This window comes from Barbus barbus, assembly GCF_936440315.1.
Source record: "Barbus barbus genome assembly, chromosome: 25".
Lineage (NCBI taxonomy): Eukaryota > Metazoa > Chordata > Actinopteri > Cypriniformes > Cyprinidae > Barbus > Barbus barbus.
In genome coordinates this window covers 13,144,876-13,166,086 of record NC_136753.1, presented here as the reverse complement: position 1 = coordinate 13,166,086, position 21,211 = coordinate 13,144,876, and the positions used below count along the sequence as shown (strand labels likewise).

General features: G+C 38.9%; 1 protein-coding gene across 1 annotated transcript; it reads right to left on the bottom strand.

Annotated features, from left to right (window-relative positions):
* Positions 1-4,355: 4,355 nt before the first annotated feature.
* Positions 4,356-21,208, bottom strand: LOC306844915 (bMERB domain-containing protein 1-like; the record flags this gene model as incomplete). The annotated part of the gene is made up of 6 exons (XM_079377355.1): positions 4,356-4,474; positions 7,108-7,169; positions 7,982-8,096; positions 10,175-10,248; positions 15,570-15,690; positions 21,130-21,208. The coding sequence occupies 6 exons, from the start codon at positions 21,206-21,208 to the stop codon at positions 4,356-4,358; spliced, it is 570 nt and encodes a 189-aa protein (XP_079233481.1).
* Positions 21,209-21,211: the final 3 nt, after the last annotated feature.

The window sequence follows — 21,211 nt, the reverse complement described above, 5'->3', positions numbered from 1 at the left end:
ATTAGCCACTGTCCTACTGCACTAAGGAAATCTGGTCCAGGTGGGTTTGTATAGGTCTGTGAACAGAATATCAAGCGATTTAAAATGAGATTTCACAAACAGCATAAGGGAATAAGACTGACGGACGTGCTGGGGTCATTAATTAGGGAGACAGACACTCTTGGGTTATTAGCATGCATATTTCATGGAATAGAGGGACTGCATTTATTGGAATGTAGCTTGTCCTGTGCAAAGATCAGAAATAAACGTGTGCCATTCTAAAACAAGAGATGGAGCCATCTAGTAAACTATACGCACATCATTTTCAGTGTGCAAAGCATAATTTGTCATCAACATGTTGTTCTCTATTCATAATTAAAATTAAATATTATAATCAATGTGTGATCTAAGAAGACAATCAAAGTAGACAGTTTAGAGATTGATGATTTGAAATAATCTTTATTTTACAGAAATACATTACAGAGAGTATATGCTTTTTAGCTTAGAACAATGATTTGCATGTAATTGTTTTTCCTCAAGCAGCTGATAGTAATATTAGCATAAATTATTTTGTGGTAAAAAAATATAATACTGACAAAAGAGCTTAAAAACAAACAAACAAAAAAAACATAAAAAAACAGTACCATGGCAGCTTAATTTTTTATATATTCATTCAATATCATTCAAAAGTTTGGGGTCAATAAGATTTTTTTGATGTTTTTGAAAGTCTATTATGCTCACCAAGGCTACATGAATGTTTATCAGCCATTACTCCGGTCTTTATTGTCACATGATCCTTAAAGGGACAGTTCACCCAAAAATGAAAATGTGCATGCGTCGTGATACTCTCTAAAATGGCGCTAAGGTGACAAGGAGGAGTGAATTAAGGAGTTGAATTAAGTTTTTTATTTGAGTTTTTTGCACACAAAAACTATTCTCATAGCTTCATAAAATTATGGTTGAACCACTGATGCCACATGGACTGTTTTATCAATGTTCTTAGTACCTTTCTGGACATTGAATGTGGTAGGACCCTTGCTGTCTATGCAGGGTCAGAAAGCTCTCGGATTTCATCAGAAATTTCTTAATTTGTGTTCCGAAGAAGAACGAAGGTCTTACGGGTTTGGAATGACATGAGGGTGAGTAATTAATTACATAATTTTAATTTTTAAATGAGCTATCCCTTTAAGAAATCTTTTTTTTTTATCCTACTGACCCCAAACGTTTGAATGGTAGCGTAATATGTAAGTATAAAATATGTTTAAATGAATACATACATATACATACAGACATAAAGGTCCATATATATCATCAACAGCATAAAGAAATTACAAGTCAAATGTATCTGGTTTTAAAATTAAAGTTAAAATTGAAACCCTGGAAATCCTAAGACTAACTGTGCTACTATAATTCAGTGACAGTGTATTAATGCCATCGGCTTATTCATCATTTATCATTAATGCATCAACTTATTTTGTGATTTAGCAAATCACATAAATACTGTATCATTATAAATAACCAATCATGTTGGTAGATGTCATGTCAATAGACTGTATAAAGACACCTGAGACAATATAGTAGCTTCTACAGACAACTAAATAGCTACACAAGTTTGCTCCACCAGTTTCGTTGAAAGTAATTTGACAGTGTAGTATAGCAAGACACATAACCCAGTGCCGAAAATAACTCTTAAACCTGGACTACATCAATGTCTAACCAAAGAAAAAGCAAAAGAGAGATGAGAGCAATATGAAAGAACTCATCAGAGTGTAACCTGACTGTTTTATCCCTTCATAAAGGAGAAAACCTCAGGGGAAACGCTTTCTCTAATTGTAGCTGCAGTGTTCTATAGTATTTCACGTCATACCCAGCTTTTATGTTTTACATCTAGTCAGCAGCTACTAAAGGAAGCAGATGTTTTCCAGATGACATTAAAAGGAAAATCCATTTGGGTTACAGCTGCATTGGAAATGGTTATCTGTTGTTTATGGAACAACTGAAATGACAACCAGTGTTGTTATTGTTAACTAAAACGATAATACAAATATTATAAATCTGAAATAAATAAAAAAATAAATTTTAGATGAAAAACTTAATCTAAATGAAAATTAAAAGTGTTGCCATGGCAGCTAAAAAAATAAAAACTAAAACTGAATAAAGAAATTTATTTTAAAAACTGACAAATGGCAGAACAAAACAAACTATGGAAAGTATAAAAATAAAATATGAATAAAAACTATAATAGTAGAAATAACCTTTAAATGATACTAAAACACTAATGACAAAACACACTAGATTTTTTTAGGTTCAGGTGATAGGTTTCCCCCCTTATCAGCTTGATTTTGGGTGCAATTTTGTCTAAAGACTTTACATACAAAGGGAAAACAATTCAATATATAATAATGCCCCAATGGCACATTTGATCATATTCATATGTAAACTAAAAAGTACAAGATACAAGCAAATGGAAATTTTTCAAGTTCAGCACAAAATCAGCTCATTTCATGTTTGGGAAATATACCCTTAAGATTAATGAGCAGATGTGAGCAGTCCACTCAGAGGAGACAGACTGCAGTCAGGTGATTAACGTATGAGTGACAAGAACGACCTTTAACTAGCGATAAATACTCATTAAGTCTAGAGTCAACAGGAGTTTCTACTCACAGTGCTTACAGCTGAGAGCCGTGGGCCGCAGCAGTCTAACATACTAATTAAAAGGCTCCTTACCACAATGCCTTATGATGCTTAATACCGTAATTAATCCTGCAACATAAAATGAATAAACTGATAAGCATAATTACATTCAGGGTCAAAGCTGATTAGTTGAATTATTGATCAATTTTAGTAGAGTCCTGCACTTATCTAAACAAAATCCAAAATGTTTAGTATTATTCATAGATTCACCTAGCCATAATGGCATTTTGATCTTTTCCATTATCATCTACAAATACACTCTATAAATGTGTGAATTGACTCCTGATGTTTTTAGCTACTAAAACGCCACAAAAAGTGACTAAAGATGAATTGTCTAATGCACTGGTTGCTATGGAGCCTTGTCTCCACAGAGAAGAGCCCTTGACATTGTTGAAAGCACTTCACTAGAGAACATAAACAACATGCTTTGGCACTGTGAGACATGCTGGACTTCAAGCTGTGGAAAGGACAGGCTCCTGGTGTGTGGCTCTATTAGATGACGTTCACCCGAATGAAATGTTCTTCATTTAATTCATTTTTTTCATGCAAGCGCCTGTGCTCCCGTGAATATATTTGCTGAGAAAACTGTTATATTGTCAATTATGGAAATTGTTGTAACACAATAAAAGAACTAAATTAGCTTAATTGTTCAACCAGTGGCGCAAACGTCTCATTAGCCACTGTACATGGACTAAGACCAACCCAGGCTCATTGGAAAATGCACTGCAGTTTCCAGCAGAAATATAAAGCAGTAAAGAAGTGAAACAGAAACCTTTTATTTATTACCTTTTTTCACCTGGTACAGCACTGCATTTGCAATGTGGAGCACTCGGGTACAAGTCCTGTGAAACACAATCACAATAAATGATTTCGAAGACTTATAGAAGCAAGCTAAAATGGCATTGTTTCTTCACTGTTTTGATCTCATGTTTGCTTTTTGTTAACACTATTGGAATAGGGTAGGGTTTAGTGTAGGTGAAACGTTATTTTTCACATTTTAATGCCACTCACTGACATTTAATTTCCAAACTGCCACCATACGTATTAAAACCAGCATAATAAAACTTTGCCAGATTCACGTTCATCTGTTTTGGATAATACGGAATGTCCAGTTAGCGCCACTCACTGGAACATTTGACTTTCAATGTGTTCTGAAACAATGCAAGAAGCAACATAATGTTATTTCGCATAAATATTGCCACAGGCACATATTTCCAATGAGCCTGATTTGGCTAAGAAACAGCAGTCTAAATGGAACCTCTACTAAAACTTGAGCATTTATGGATAATGAAGTCACAGGTACTGCAGTGCTGTAACAATGTCTCATGAGGGAAAAGATAAGGGTAGAGAATGACAGCAAACCAGCTAAGCTGCTGACAGCAGGACCCTTGAGAGTGTACAAAATGTTCTCTGTAATACAATGAAACAGGATTTTTCAAAGAAAAAATTAGAGTTAGGTAGAAAGCGAGCAAATGGGTGTGGAAAAATAAGGAAAAAAATAATAAGAGTGACACATAAACTGCTATTCCTTAACAGACAACTTCATAGCTTTGTCTTTCAGAAACCTCTAGTGTTGGTTCACATCATATTCTTTAAGTCTCCTGGTGTCATTAAAAGGCCATCCTTATCCAAGGCTCCAGAATTGCATTGTGTTCCTGCTGCCACTGCCAAAAGTGTGTCTTTTACATTATAGAGCAGGTGAATCCACAGCACTCTTTCAGCAAAGTGAGGCCTGTCTTGGTTACAAAGGGAGTAGAGTTCTGCTGGGCTCTGGGCGGCCTTCTCCCGCTGCGAGCAACACCTACACAGAAGTGTTTCATAGACAAAGAGTTGTTTTATACACAAAGATGTAATGACTTGCAGTAAACCATTTTAACTTAACAAGGTAACAAAAACATTTTCTCACCATAGATCTATCTAATACTTAGAAACATTCTCTATTAGTTTAAGCAGGTTTTAAAAATGTAATATTTTATATATATATTAGTGCTCTCAAAAGTCGCATCCAAAATAAAAGTTTTTGTTTACATAATAAAAATGTGTGTACTGTGTATATTTATTATGTATTTATAAATACACACACATGTATGTATATATTTATATATGTATGTATATATGATGTTTAGTTTATCAGTTTTATGAACTGTCCTATCAGGTACCCTTTCTTTGACGAGATTGCTTTAAAATACATTTTTCGTTTTGGACTCAATTAATCTGTGAAGTCATGGTTTCCTGGAGGAGAGTTTAATTTATTTTTGACAGACTTTATGGACTATGCCTTGATTCTAAGTGGCTCTGCATTCAATATGGGTGTTGTGGAGGAGGAACACAGCACTCCTGCAGTTTCTGCCCTTCCAGAGCTTGATTCCTTTATGACTACCACTTCAGAGCCTCTTCATAAAATGGCCACCAGCCCAGAGACTTTTTACAAAATGTCTGCCTTTCCAGAATCCCGTCACATCACGGCTGATCATCCAAAGTCTCGTTACGTCACTGCTGATCTTCCTGAGTCAAGTCAAGTCAAGACTGATCTTCCTAAGTCAAGTCACAGCTGATCTTTCTGAGTCAAGTCAGGCCACAGCTGATCTTCCAGAGTCTCGTCACATCTCCGCTGATCTTCCAGAGTCTCGTCACATCACAGCTGATTGTCCAGAGGCTCATCAGGTTACAGCTGATCGTCCAGAGTCTTGTCACTTCCTGTCTGTTACACTCAGATCTTTGAGGTCAGTTCTTCAGTATCCCAGACTGGCATCCAGTGTGGAGGATCCACCGCTGGTTTCATCAGTCGCAGCTGGTATCCCCAAATCCATTCACTCTAGCCCTCCTGCTCCTGAACTGATTCCCCTGTCTGTAGCACTTCCCATAATGGGGATAACTTTATGGAGTGTTTTGGCTGCATACACCACCACAGAAACTCCCGAGGCGGCGGCGTCCACTATGATGTCTCCAGAGGTGGCAGCTGATGCTGCTGAACCTCCCGAGGTAGTGGTGCTCGCTGCTGTGTCCCCAGAGATGATGGCGCCTGCTGCAGTTTCTCCAGAGGTGGCCGCGTATGCTGCAGAACCTCCAGAGGCTGCAGCACCACGGTGGCACCCAGCAATGCACTTTTACCCTGTCATGTCACGGTTGAAAAGAGCATTACTGAACTCAGTATCTACCCTGTCAAGGAGAATGCTGATGAATTCTCCCTGTTTCCTGATGCTTCTGTCACGACCGCAAGCGCTGTCTCTGAACTCTCTGTGTTTGTTGAAACTCTTGATGCTACTGCTGTACTCCAGTAACTGCTAAGGAGGCCATCAATGTACTTTTAATACTATCTGTCGCGGCCAGGGAGACTATTGATGAACAATCTGTGCCTTCTACCTCGGTCTTTATAAGTACACTGTCTGTTTCCTATGTTTCAGTTCCTCTGAGGTCTCAGTCTCAGTCCTGCTTTTCTCATCCATCTGCTCCACCGTGGTGGTTTCTGCCTTGCTCTGGTGGCCCTCTACTCCGTCTACTTTGCTGTGGTGGTCTTCTGCTCTGCCATGTTGGTCTTCTGCTCCACTATGGGGATGTTCTGCTCCATTTGCTCCACCGTGGGGGTCTTCTTCCCTGCTCTGGTGGTATTCTGCTCCGTCTTCTGTGCCGTGGTGGTCGTTTTCCTTGCTCTGGTGGTCTACTGCTGTGTCTGCTCCTATGTGGATGTCTTCTGCTCCATCTGCTCCACCGTGGTGGTCTTCTGCTCTGCCGTGGGGATCTTCTGCTCATCTGCTCCACCGTGGTGGTCTTTTTCCCTGCTCTGGTGGTATTCTGCTCCATCATGATGGTCTGCTCCTCAGAATATTTATTGTAAAAATGTTTTTTTGTAATTGCACCCTGTACATATCTAAATAGGGTTAGGGTTAGTGTTATGGCTGGAATATACTACATGACTTTTAAAATCTATAGCTGAAAACTGGACATATCATACACTAAACACAAGAAATGTGCCTTGTTGATAGAAGATGCATGACAAATGAAAACAATATGTGTTCTCAAAATATCAAACATGTTTGATTTACCCTGACTGGAGAGAATCTGAGTCTGAAGCTAAAAAATATGAGATTGTAACCATCATACACTATGCAATTTTCTATGAAATCTGTCAACTCAAATCTGCAGACTAGCTCTAAATTTTGGCAACTAGTGTCAGCTTGTCCAGATTGTAAATTGGGGCAAAGTTCTGAGCAAAAATCATAGACTGTATTACAGTACAGCCTTTAGAGTTAGTTAGGGTTGTGTGAGGGCCTAAACCATTTGAAACATAGCCAGTGACTAATGTTTACAAAATATCCCACCTTATTTGCATTTAATTAACCTTATATGTAATAAAGAAGTTTCATATTTCAACTGCATGACCAATAAAATTATAAAGATTACTTTTGTTCTACCAACCATAAAAGAATGACTTACTCTTGGTTTTCGGAAGTTTGGACTTAAGGAATTCAGCCATCTCTTTGTCCTCCTCCCGTTCCCTGTACAGCAGAAGTAACTATGGTGATTATGAGGCAATGCATTATGGGAGGACTGACTGTATAATTTGCTATTTATGCATGGCCTTCATGTCCTTCAGTTAGCTCAAGGTTTTTGTGTTATTGCTGGGAAATGTATTCTGAAAATATAATTTGCGTTCATGTATCATGCATTTCTCTTTCTTTATTTGTTTGTGGTATTCTGCTGGCTTTACAAAAGACTTCTGCTCAGTGGAAGTGAATGGTTTGCATCATGTCACATGACTTCCATTCCAGCCTTTGAGAACTGGCTGGAAATGGACCTACACTGTGATGTGCACCACATGTTTAACACCAGCTGGACTAAAAATACATCCAGTTTTTCCTCAGCTGATAATTATTAACGTGGAGCTCCAATATAATAATTATTCCTTTGCACTGATTATACAAGTGCGCTAAAACTGAAAGAGTTTTTGGGGTTAAATGCATTTACATTATGTTAATATAATTACATTGTTATACATAAGGCAAAACATCAACAAATAAAGACTGGATTCAAAGTCTAGGTTCAATCGCAAAATTGTGCAGATACCACAAGCATTGAGCAGACTTTTCCTGAATTCAATTCCTGAAATTGCTGAGGCAGAATGTGGCAGCATGGCTTTATTACAAATAAAATCCTATCACTTCTGTACTTTGAGGTTGAGTAATGTGTTTTCCTCAGGCCTTAGAATTCTGCCTGCCCCAGAATTGAGCTCAGTCAGAGATTTAATAAAGGGTGCAAATGAATAGTGCGTCAGCCTCCTTAATTTCTCAGCATGCTAATATCGGCTTACCTGAGACGCTCAAACTCCACGTCATCTACTAAGAAGTCTCTGGCCTCCACTAATTTATGAATCTGTTTCAGAAGCTCTTCCTCCTTCTGTTTGTCTTCGTTAGACTTGTCATTATCTAAAAATGGATTTTTATATTTTACCAAACAACAGGTTTCATTGTCATGCTTACTAAGACTAGGCCACTTCTTATACGCTAACAGAAAAACACAAGTGTTTATCAAAATAATTTCTGCAAAGCAAGGTTGGACTTACAGTTTTTCTCGATTGCTAAAACACTATAACCAGGCTTTTGAACTAAAATTTCAAAACCATAACGCCATTTTTCAAAAAGCACACCCATTTTGCTGAACTATAAACACTATTCTCTGCTTTGACCCATGAGTCAGATTTGGTGAACTGTTACTGCAAAACTCTACACACAAATCCCTACATTTCTCAGTGCTTACACCATGTGGTCATTTAGAAAGCACTAGCATTCAATATTGTTCACTCAAGTCTGCACAGTTTGAGCTCAATTAGCACACAATTAACCAAGTGGAAACACTATAGGAGTCAAAATTTATCACACATCAATCTGAATCTTCGATGGACAGATAAAAGGCCCAAAGCCGTTTTATTAATTTTTTCCAGTGGCTTTGGTGCATTTCTTGAAACAGAAATGAAATTCTCAAAACTACTTGTTCAACCTCCACATCATCTAGTCACTTGTGCACACCATAAAATGTTTCTCATTCTTTTGAACAAGTTGGGATTGCTTTGGTACATTCAAGCAACTGATTATGTACATTTCTCAGTGGTTTCCTACATTATCAGTTGCTATTGTCATGTTGTTCAAAATGTATAGTTCCCTGTGCTATAGACTTACCCCTCAAAACCTCAAGTCATTAGTTCATTGTATAAATCATTACGGTAAATGCAAAATGGTTGATCTAGTTATCATAAACTGCCAAGCATATTTTCTACATATTTCTATTAGACTTTTACTGTAATAAATTTGGCATGAATTGTTCAAGTGAATCTTGACTTTCACTAATGAAGAGAATATAGATCAACCAATGACAAACCAGTTCTCTGAAATAGCTCAAAGGTACATCTCATGAACCTTCAATTGGAAAGCACATACAGAAGGGAACAACACAAGACTTAGAAATTCTGATATGGACTTTCTCATTTTTATTTTCGCCTTTGTGCACACATTTCTTTTTCTATTCTATTCACAATGACGTTGTAATGTTTTTTTTTTGGTCAGACCACTAGTAAAAGTGTAATTGTGAATCATATCCAATCTTTTTTAATCAATATCCCACATATAGTAATGTGTACATTTGTACTTTTGAAAGTATATATGATATACATAAGAAGTGCAGCCTTCTGGATTTCAGTACAGTAACTGTCATCCAAACTGTTGCCATAGTTTACATCAGGTAATACTAACAGAGTGCACTGTTATATTGACAACATGACTAAGCATTTTGCCTATCTTGTTTGTGAACAATGACACAAGGACATCAGGCATGCGAGATGATTATACCCCCGCTGCCAGGCCAGGGCCAGTATAGCCTGTGATGTTGAAGAGGTTATTTGGCCTGTCCCAGACCAAAGACGGGATACTGGGGCAGAATAATTATTTTTGTTGTTTGCTTTATTGTACTGTACTCTACAGTGCATTAAATTGAAGAATAAAACATTTGGGGAGTACCACAAGCAACACTTATTACCGGTTTTTGTAGTATTGTTTTGAATTTATCTCATCAGTGTGTAAAGCTGTGTTGTAGTGTGTGTGTTTTTGACTGTTTGTGTGTCAAAGTTTGGTTTTTCAGCAAGATAGAGTTGTTTTGAGTGGAGAGCTTCATTTTGACCTGAATATAGGAAGTTTGGGGAATTGAGTTAGAAGTTATGGATTCGTGTTTACTGTTTTGAGAATACGAGGCATAGTTTCAAGAAATGTGTTTAAGCAATCGAGAAAAACTGTAATATACTGACTTTATTAGTAGTGCATGTTGTGCTACTTTTAAAAGAGAATTTTAAAAAATTATAAAAGCAATTGAATAATCTCAATTTTTTTATCAGTAACCTCAGTAAAGGTACAGTAGAAGAAACTTTAACAACTATACTGTAAAAAACATTAAGAGCTAAAACAGTATTTCTTGAATTTTTACTGTTATTCATTCCAGAGGCTTTCCCAGATCTCACCTGGGATAGACAAAAGCTTTTGAAGCTCTTTCTTCAGTCTTGTAATTTCTTTACATAACTGGATATCATCCATCCTGCAAAACAAAAGGACAGGCAAATATGATAACACCACACTGTTCTAAAGCATGCAGAAGCATTTACAGTCTTCACTGCAAAAATTCTGCTTCATGAGCAACATTACTGAACCAACTAAAATATGTTACACCAACAAAACTAAATGTATGTATAGGATCAGATAAAAACAGCTTTTTTTAAATAATGGTTGCAGGGTCACATGTTTTACAGTGTTGAGCATGTAAAAAGCTTCACAGTGTTTACTTTGCAATATTCAGATTGGGATAGCAGCTAAAATTAGCTGAATACAACACTCTGAACACTGTATACTGTCTAATTCATTTAATATTGATTAAAACAGTAAGCTTTATCCTACTATAAACATCTCAAACAGTCATTTCCTACACTGTTGTCACATGACCTCATGGTGTTGAAAATAAAATGTAATGAAAGCATCCAGTTTACATTTTGGCTTCAAATTCTGTGCGACAGCATTGCATCTTGGGATGCAGTATTCCATGTTGTAAGCTCTGTTGTTTACTTTTCATTTTGGCAGTTGCAGTAGGTCACCCATGCATACAGAAAATTTGCGTATTATGCAGTTTTCCTACTATATACTGCAGTGGCAATGAGTGTCTGAACATTGCCCATGCATCCTGATCTTATTAGTATTCGTAGGTATTTGTTTGTAGTTTACACATACATTTTTGAGTCCCTAACTCCACTCTAAATTTAACCACTTATCATCAATACAAAATCAGATCTAGTCATGTCAGCTAAATGTATTTAATAATGACAAGTGTTTTAGTTTCAATATAGATAAGTGTTGAACATCTGGATAGCTGCTACACAGTGACAATTTGGATGCAAATAGATATTTTTATATGGCAATTAAATTTAATGTAAGCAAAAATTTTAAATTTTTTAATGTTTAAATTATGATATATATGTCTAAATGCAATCAAAGATGCTGTCAATATGTTTGCTCTGTATTTAATGTTTCAGTGTGTATGCAAACAAAACCAAATGATAATGTACTCATGTACCAACCTTTCTAATGATATCATTGGTTATTAGATTAAATTATTTGAACCACTTAAATTATGATATTCAAAGAATTACACATGGCAGGTTTTTAACTCACAGTTTCCGAAATAAAGATACAAAAGCTGTCACTGGGGCGGTACCCTTTCAAAAGGTACATGTTTGTACCTAAAGAGTCCATTTTGGTACCTTAAAGGAACATATTAGTACTTAAAGTGTACATATTAGAACCTCATAGGTACAAAAGTGTATCTTTTGAAAAGGTGCCACCCCAGTGACAGCATTTGTACCTTTATTTCTGAGAGGGCACTGTTGCAAATGAGTGCAAATGTTACCTTACATCAATTTAGTTTTAGTGGTATAAATTCATATTTTTGACTTTAATAAAACCAGTTAATTAAGATGTTACTATTTTTGCATGCCAATTGTGTCAAATAGCAGTATTTAGAGTGCATTCAGTCCCTGAATTGTGAACCAAATACGCAGTTTAATGATGAAGCTGCACCATTGGATTTCTCTCTGTATCTTTCCGGTTCAGTTGAGACAGACTGTGGAGGCTGAGCACCAATCAAACACTTGGGAAGAAATGCCCCACTGATTTTGTGATAGGCAAAGCTCTTCCCCAAACGATTGTGAGGGGAAACCAATATCCATGCATTAGACACTTTGGCAGCATCAAAAGCAAAGCATTAACATCTTAATGAGGGGCAGCTGGCTGATTGTAGCTCTTGGTAATGGGAACAGGAAGGACAGATGACTGCAGATGTGATGGTCATGAGAAGGATCTCAGATCAACTTTATGAACCGCTCAAGGCTTGAGGGTTTGGCTGTTGACTGTCAATTATAATTGACAAAACTGGTTATTACATTCATATATAGTGTGTTTATCTGGAATGTGAAAATGAAATGAAAGAAAACACTTCTGTTAATCTAAAAACATTAAGGACGTGGATACACTTTGAACTCGTTTTGAAGTGTTTGACATGTACAGAACCAAACCAAAACATAAATATTAATATGTAAGGGATAATTTACAGTCAGCAGGTTATTATTGCTGAATAAACCCAGAAAGGGTGATTAGGACCCACCTATTGGATTGCTTTTTGCAAGTTTTAATAATTGTTCAAATTCTATACAAATAGGGAAGTCCACAGCTGTAATGATAATGAGTGATATTGTTGGAATTACAGTCAGGTCCATAAATATTGGGACATCGACACAGTTCTAACATTTTTGGCTCTATACACCACCACAATGGATTTCAAATGAAACGAACAAGATGTGCTTTAACTGCAGACTATCAGCTTTAATTTGAGGGTATTTACATCCAAATCAACTGTTTGGAATATTCTTAAAAAGAAGGAACGCACCGGTGAGCTCAGCAACACCAAAAGACCACGGAAAACAACTGTGGTGGATGACCGAAGAATTCTTTCTCTGGTGAAGAAAACACCCTTCACAACAGTTGGCCAGATCAAGAACGCTCTCCAGGAGGTAGGTGTATGTGTGTCAAAGTCAACAATCAAGAGAAGACTTCACCAGAGTGAATACAGAGGGTTCACCACAAGATGTAAACCATTGGTGAGCCTCAAAAACAGGAAGGCCAGATTAGAGTTTGCCAAACGACATCTAAAAAAGTCTTCACAGTTCTGGAACAACATCCTATGGACAGATGAGACCAAGATCAACTTGTACCAGAGTGATGGGAAGAGAAGAGTATGGAGAAGGAAAGGAACTGCTCATGATCCTAAGCATACCACCTCATCAGTGAAGCATGGTGGTGGTAGTGTCATGGCGTGGGAATGTATGGCTGCCAGTGGAACTGGTTCTCTTGTATTTATTGATGATGTGACTGCTGACAAAAGCAGCAGGATGAATTCTGAAGTGTTTTGGGCAATATTATCTGCTCATATTCAGCCAAATGCTTCAGAACTCACTGGACGGCGCTTCACAGTGCAGATGGACAATGACCCAAAGCATACTGCAAAAGCAACCAAAGAGTTTTTGAAGGGAAAGAAGTGGACTGTTATGCAATGGCCAAGTCAATCACCTGACCTGAATCCGATTGAGCATGCATTTCACTTGCTGAAGACAAAACTGAAGGGAAAATGCCCCAAGAACAAGCAGGAACTGAAGATGGTTGCAGTAGAGGCCTGGCAGAGCATCACCAGGGATGAAACCCAGCGTCTGGTGATGTCTATGCGTTCCAGACTTCAGGCTGTAATTGACTGCAAAGGATTTGCAACCAAGTATTAAAAAGTGAAAGTTTGATTTATGATTATTATTCTGTCCCATTACTTTTGGTCCCTTAACAAGTGGGAGGCACATATGCAAACTGTTGTAATTCCTACACCGTTCACCTGATTTGGATGTAAATACCCTCAAATTAAAGCTGACAGTCTGCAGTTAAAGCACATCTTGTTCGTTTCATTTGAAATCCATTGTGGTGGTGTATAGAGCCAAAAATGTTAGAATTGTGTAGATGTCCCAATATTTATGGACCTGACTGTACTTTCCGAACGATGATGAATGATAAAAAAACATTGATAGCCAGAATTCTCCAAAGAACTCGAGTTAAGCCCGAGACACTCTGCACAATTTTAGCAATCCTATAAGATCACTGCAGATCACACTGTGCGACATGGATCTAATAAACTTGGGTACGACATGCAGACTGTTCGATGATAACATTGACTCATAGGCTACTACACACGTTACTATAGAAGAGTAAAACATCATCAGCATGCGCTAGTGGTCAACAAAAAGAGCACTGACTTTAGCAGTTTTAGTTTGTATGTGTGCTGAAAAAAAGAGGAAGCTGCGAAAGAGGAATGGATAAGAGCTTGAGGTAGCAGTTTTATGTTTTAGAGCCATGTCGCGTTGATTTCATGATGCATTTTTATTGGCTGGTTTGTAAACGTGGGTAGTAGCAGCAAACATGCTGAATTTATGACACTCTCAAAAAATATAACAGGCTATCTTTGGTGGCAAGATCATGACAACGGCAGTCTTTTAACTTCTCTCACTGTATCCATAGGAACTACGAGGAATTAGGATCTACGATTACAGAAATCACCACGATTGTTTCCCGATGCCAATCTTTCATCTGGGACAGACGAAAATAGTGCAGTGTGTCTCGGGCTTCAGACAACATAAATGCACATAGTCATTGTACTCGGTGTGAACAAGTCTTAAAGGTGCTGTATGTCATTTTTTGACTGTACTCATATAAAAATACCATAATATGCTAATTTCATATACTTGTTTCTCCAAAAAAAACAATGCTACAGATAATTATTCTACTTTGAAATGGGCGTTCTGTGTCTGAATGTCTCTTTTTGTTTTGGTCTGTGATTCCAGCCACTACCAATTTACCAATATTATTTTGACACACCGGGTTGCCAGTTGATAGAAAACACAGCGTTGTAGCCATAGAAACCAGTAAACAAACTGGGTCAGAGACTGCAGATTCTCCCCAACCTAAAAAGCCTCGGCATCCATCTAAAAATTTCTGTGACCAGAAGCATATTAAAACGCGGACAAATCAACTCATTAACAGTGTTAGGCTTGTCACCTTCCATTGTCAATTGTGCTCTTTCCTTTTGCTTGTCATCAATCAGGCAACCCTCATGAGCATCGAGTCTGAGGAGGAGGGGGCGAGGAAAACAACTCTCTTCAAGATTTGGAATTTGGACTGCTGTGCAGTTGTCAACATTACATTCTGCCTCTGTGGTCATTATTCAAAAATATTTGACCACAGAATGCTGAAACCTGCCCCTTGTATTTGTGCACGTTCTGTGTTCGTGAATCAGTCTGAATGAATGATATAATGCTCTTAATGGGAAGACTAATTTAAAAACAATACTTAAAATGGCATAAAACATGATCTGTGGGTTTTAGTGAGTAATTAGCTTGGTGAAATTTAAAGTAAATCTTCATGTCTGTGACCAATATTTAACAAGCTTTGATGACTGTTGATCTGAAAAATTCAAAATGAGCTAAGTTAACTATTAAAAAGAATAGCTGAACATAATTTCACAAATAAAATATATTGTTTAAATTGTTACTGCCTTGAGTTGTTATTTTGGAATAAATGTAAAATGCTTAAAAACACTAACTTGATGAGATTCATACTTTTTCTTTTTCTGATAGTGTAAGTAATGATTATTTAACCAAGAAAATGTAACTGGGACATATATTGATTTTTTTTTTTTTTTAAATCAGCACATTTCAGAACACCACCATACACGACTGGTATATATCATAAATATTTACATGTAAAAATCAGTTTACTTACATGTATCTTAGCTCAGACTCCCTCCTGATCAAAATGTCTCTGATCTGTTCAATCTTATAGAGTTCCCCCTCTATGTCCCCCACTGTGATAGTAGAGTCTGCCATTGAGACCACATCTGCCTCTGAAAACACAGAAAACAAGAAGATCTGGACTGAAGCCACACTGATCAAGACCACAAAGTGCTGAATACAGCTCAGATTGCCTTCTATACAAAATATCAAATTTAATGCAACGTCTTCTCTCTCAAGATTAGCAGTGCTTGTGGAGGATTTCTGAAAAGTGAGGTACATTTCAAGATGCACCAGTCTGTTGAAATCAATTCACCATCATTACACCTCCTTCCTGTAGCAAATTTAAAAATAGCTAAACAACCACAGAGCCTCTTTACATATCACGATTAAAGGAAGCGTAAACTAAACCTCTATAATTCCTTCAGGTCTATCGTTACTACCTTCTTCCTATTCTTCTTCCTATTCTCTATCGTGACTTCATCCGTATTCCTCCAGTACCAATAAATCAAAGCTTTAGCAGCAGCAGAAAATTGCAGCATGTCCAGGTTACCCGCCTCGGCTGTCAGACAACAAATTATTACTTGCAAGGGTTTAGGAGGCCTAGCATAACTCTTTCCCTGATCCTACAATTGGTTATGTCACTGCTGATATCTCCAGTGGCATTGTGCCCTGTCTCTTTCTCATGAGTGGCATGGTAACCGTTATGCTAGGCTGAGGCTAATATGTTCTGTCAGCTTTACTCAGCTGAGTGGTCACTCAGCTCATGAGATGGGAAAAGACAATATTTAGAAAAAAGATTTCATTCGAATAAACCCTTTTGTTTTTTCAAACAATATAATGTGTCTTCATTTGTTATTTAATAACAAACCACTGTATTGACTAATTAATCAACCAATATTCGGCCAGTTGGAGATTTTTTTCTCTGTTCCAGCAGTTTTTTTTGCATTTGATATGAAATACTTTGGGAAGTTGAATAATCCTGTGCTGTGACATGCCATATGTATTCTAAAATTTTATCATCTTGCATAAAATGTATATACTTTTAAAAATTCAATTGTCACACCATTTAACAATTTTAAATAAAAATTGGTGACCAGCACCTAAAATACATACTTTCCTTTATACTTTCATATATTTACCTACATTTAAAACTAATATTGATCTTAATTAAATAAGTGTTTATTGACAACGGGAATTACATACGTGGCCATCAGCAGGAATATATATATATATATATATATATATATATATATATATATATATTGTTCAGTGCTATTTTAGTTTTTTTTATATACTATTTTAGTTTTTTTTTTTTATTTAATTAGCTTTTATTATATATATATTAAGTAATTTTGTAATGGTCCTTTGTGATTTTTTTGTTGTTTTATATATCTATTTAACTTTTAAATGTATTTTTATTTCATTTAACAATAACAACAGGGTGTTTGACCCCTATTTTTCCTATTGTAGCAGGAAAGTTGAATCTAAATTCTTATTCTGTAGACTTTTTTAAACAGATTAATAAGACTTTTTGGGATTCGGGAATAGACAGAAATGAATTTTATGAATTTGACCTTTTCCCCTTTCTTATTTGGCTCACAAGCCTCTTTGTATCCAAAACATCAAAGAAAATCCTTCAAATGTGCTCGACTGAGTAAGAAAGCAGTAGAATTAATGCGGTACAGTAAAGTGCATATAAGAACTCAAGAAGTGCTGCAAAAGGAATTTCTTGGTTCCCTTTCGAGGGAACTTCGAACTGCGCCCTCTAGGGGTCGCTATGGGGGAACACCTTGACGTGACTGGTGTCTTGAAGCATATACCGTATCTAATCACGACAATAACACTGGCCGGCGACAGCCTATGACGTTACTTCCTGTGCGGCCACAGTATAAAGGGGCGCCGGGAAAATACGTCATTAACTTCTTCGTCTTCACTGACCGTTTTTTTTTGTTAGCAGAAGCTAAGCACGACTAGGAGTGCATGTTCTCTTGCACGGAGGCTTTGTTCTGATACCCGCAGTTTCACACGGCTCGCGGGTCGTGTGTGTGTGGTGAAGAGCAAGCGCGTTCAGCTCTCGAGGGAGTTGAATGCGCTGGTGTGCTAATCATGACATTTCGTGGGACTACTGAGAAAAAGGGATGGTGAGTGCTTCACCTTTTACCCAAATTGTAATACCCGTGTCTGCATGAGTGCATTCGCCTCTAGCTGGAATAGCGACGCATTCGCGGCGGCGGCTCCGTTCTCGCTTGATTCATAGGTAATCTAGCGCGTGGGCGAAGCATGTTTAGCTCCAGTGGGAGCTGAATACATGCTGCGCGAAGCAAGTGCAGTCAGAATTATCTGCCCATTGCCCACGATTCGCGGTTCATGGGCAGAACAGGGAAAGGACCTGACGGGAAATCTTCCCTATCAGTAACTTCCCTATCAGTATGGAATTATGATGTGGGTATCTGTCTGCAGTTATTAGACAGATGATTTATAACATGTTCTAACCACATTATACTGCACTCCGGGAGCCCGCTCGATCCTGTGGTATGATCTCACCTGTCAGTACTTGATCCAGCCTGAATGATGGCCTACATCTTCAGCCTCATGCTTGCTGGATCATGCAGCCAAGTCGCTAGGCTTCTGTGGTAGCCTCCTTGGCCTTCAGGTCCCAGTATAGCGCTGCAACCCAGGACTTGGGGGTCCTCCATTCAGGATTTCAGATTATTGCTTCGTAAAGTGCTCCCTGAGCTCCTGGCTGGGTGTTTGCTTCGAGAAGCTGCCCCAACCAGGATGCGCTACTCGTGTCTCGCATCGAGAGGCTTCCTGATATTTGAGTCACACTGTCCTTACAGTCGAACCAGTGATTCGCCCCTCCGTGGAGTGGGCTTGAGTACACTGCTTTCCCGGAGGTACGAGTGAGAGGTGTTTCGGCGGAAACCCTTCCTGAGTGCTTTTAGCTCTGAGGAGCGATAGCTCTTCAGACATGTATAGAATTTATGGCACTGCCTTCTGGTCGAGCTAGGGTGTGCTCCCCTCATTGCGAGAGCTAGCCATGCACCTCCTGTCTCGTTAGGACTGCCTCAGCCCGAGTTACCCTGTTGGTCAGGCCTGGCAATGCTCTCCTCACCTAGAGGTTACTTTTGAGCTTGCCACTCCCGGTCGAGGGTCTAAGGACTCCTCTCACTGGGTCCTGTTCCCCCTGGAGCTCCGTTGAGCAGCAACTTCAGGTTGTTAGGCTCCTCTCTGCCTCCCTGTCAGGTTGCTGTCTTTGGTGGTTGAGCTCAGCAGTGCTCCCCTCACCCTAGAGGGTCACCTATGAGCACGCCGCTCCCAAAACTGAGTGTCTCCTATTTTGAGAGTTAGGCCTCTGCTCTCTAGAGCTCCGGTTAGCAGTCATGCCAGGTTGTTGGGCCACCTTGTGCCTCCTTGGTAGAGTGTTTTTTTGGTTGAATTAGCATTGCTCCCCTCACTATAGAGGGTCACCTATGAGCATGCCGCTCCCTTCTGAGCATCTGAGTTCCCTCTCATGCTGAGAGTTAAGTTCTCCGCTCTCCAGAGCTCTGCCTTGGTAGAACTAGCATTGCTCTCCTTACTATAGAGGGTCACCTATGAGCATGCTGCTCCCTCACGAGCTCTCCTTGTTGGTCGAGCTGGCATTGCTCCCCTTAACTTAGAGGGTCACCTATGAGCATGCCGCTCCCTTCTGAGCGTCTGAATTCCCTCTCATGCTGAGAGTTAAGTTCTCCGCTCTCCAGAGCTCTGCCTTGGTAGAGCTAGCATTGCTCCCCTCACTATAGAGGGTCACCTATGAGCATGCTGCTCCCTCCAGAGCATTTGAAAAGACGGTGTTTACAAATCCATGTTATGGTAAGTGCGCACGCTAGTCTCTGTGCACTTTCTGAAAGCCACGTTGTGGTAAGATCGCACACCAAGTGTTTTGCGGTCTTTCTAGAATCCTGTACGGTATGGGTTATGCGCTGTGGCTTCGTACCCATTCTTTGAGTCGGTCAGGCCCAGTTTCACCTTGGGCCCCACTCTACCTATGTATCCCCAGTGATACTACTTGAACAGGGTGTTGCTACCAAGGATCTGTTGAGACAGTTCCTTCAGCGAGCTCTTGCAGAGCAAGCAGTAGCCCCTGGATGACAGGCCAAGATTTAGTTACTATCCTAAGCGCTTGGTCATATCCCCTTAAAGGAATCTCTTCTTCTGATTCCAAGCCTTTGAGCTCTACCCTGGGTCCAGGAGGCCCGGCCCCTAACAGGTAAGTTCTGGGGTATGCAGCTCAGGCCTTTGGCCGAAGGGGATAATGTCACTGACAGCCGTCCTACCGTCCCAGGGGCAACTCCCTTAGCCAGGTAGAGTTGGTACTTAGTGCTTGGCTTTTGTGCTTGGCTTGCACTCCCCTCAGTATGGTGGCGTGGGTATTCTGTTCCCCATAGCGACCCCTAGAGGACGCAGTTCGCAGTTCCCTCGAAAGGAAGCATCTCAGGTTACGTATGTAACCTTGGTTCCCTGAGAGTAGGGAACGAGACACTGCGTTCTCTAGGTTCGGTGCCATGCTTCGGGCGCAAGCTTCAGACGAAGAAGTGAATGACGTATTTTCCCGGCGCCCCTTTATACTGTGGCCGCACAGGAAATAACGTCATAGGCTGTCGCCGGCCAATGTTATTGTTGTGATTAGATATATGCTTCAAGACACCGGTCACGCCAAGGCGTTCCCCCATAGCGACCCCTAGAGGATGCAGTGTCTCGTTTTTAAATAAAATGTGTGGTGTGTCTCTCAAGGACTTCCAGGAATGTCTTTTTAATTCCTTTTCACCATAAATTGCATGGAAACTCATAATTCTTATTCCAAAAACCCTAAATTTGACAGTGATTTACCGTAAAATGACATAAAATACAGTACAATTTTTCAACATGTGGTAACGGTTAACACATTGACAGGTTTTTATAGAAGGGTTGGTTTTAGTCTTTTTCTGTAAAAAATATTATTATTATTAATTACAGTTGCTTTATTTTTAATTATACAGTTGATGATAAAGCCCTGGAATTGATTTGAATGGACTACATTTGATTTACCCTAATGATCACCATAAGTTTATTTAGCAAAACTTTATTAGTAAGGTTCAGTAACCAAGCTTCTGAAAGCAGCAGAAGGTGCTGTGCAGCGAGAGCAGAGGGGTGCACGCATTTTAGCAAATGTAATAAAGCCAGTATGACACTATAAACTCAACAAGAGCTCTGGAAAATGCATGTTCTTCTATCCTGAATCTCCTTTCCATTTCAAAGTCACACACAGCATGCAGTCTACACAAAATACATCTCCATATAGAGCATTTTAAGTTATTAATGGCTAAATTATGAGACTCAGCTGTTTTCAGATCTCAGCATAACACTTTTCAACCTGAACTCATTCTTTCCAACAGTAGAAGTTACACCTGTGGCATTCAATCTGCACAAACCCCAATGGAGAAGAGAATGCAAGTGTGTGATAGTCTACTATACCTTTCACCAATACGTTTTGACAGGTTTTGATACAGAGACAGGTGTAGGGATACCTGTTTGGTCCACATCTGTTTTCCATTTCGTGCATTCCAGGGATCCATACTGACAGGATGCTCTGCGCTTTTCATCCATCAC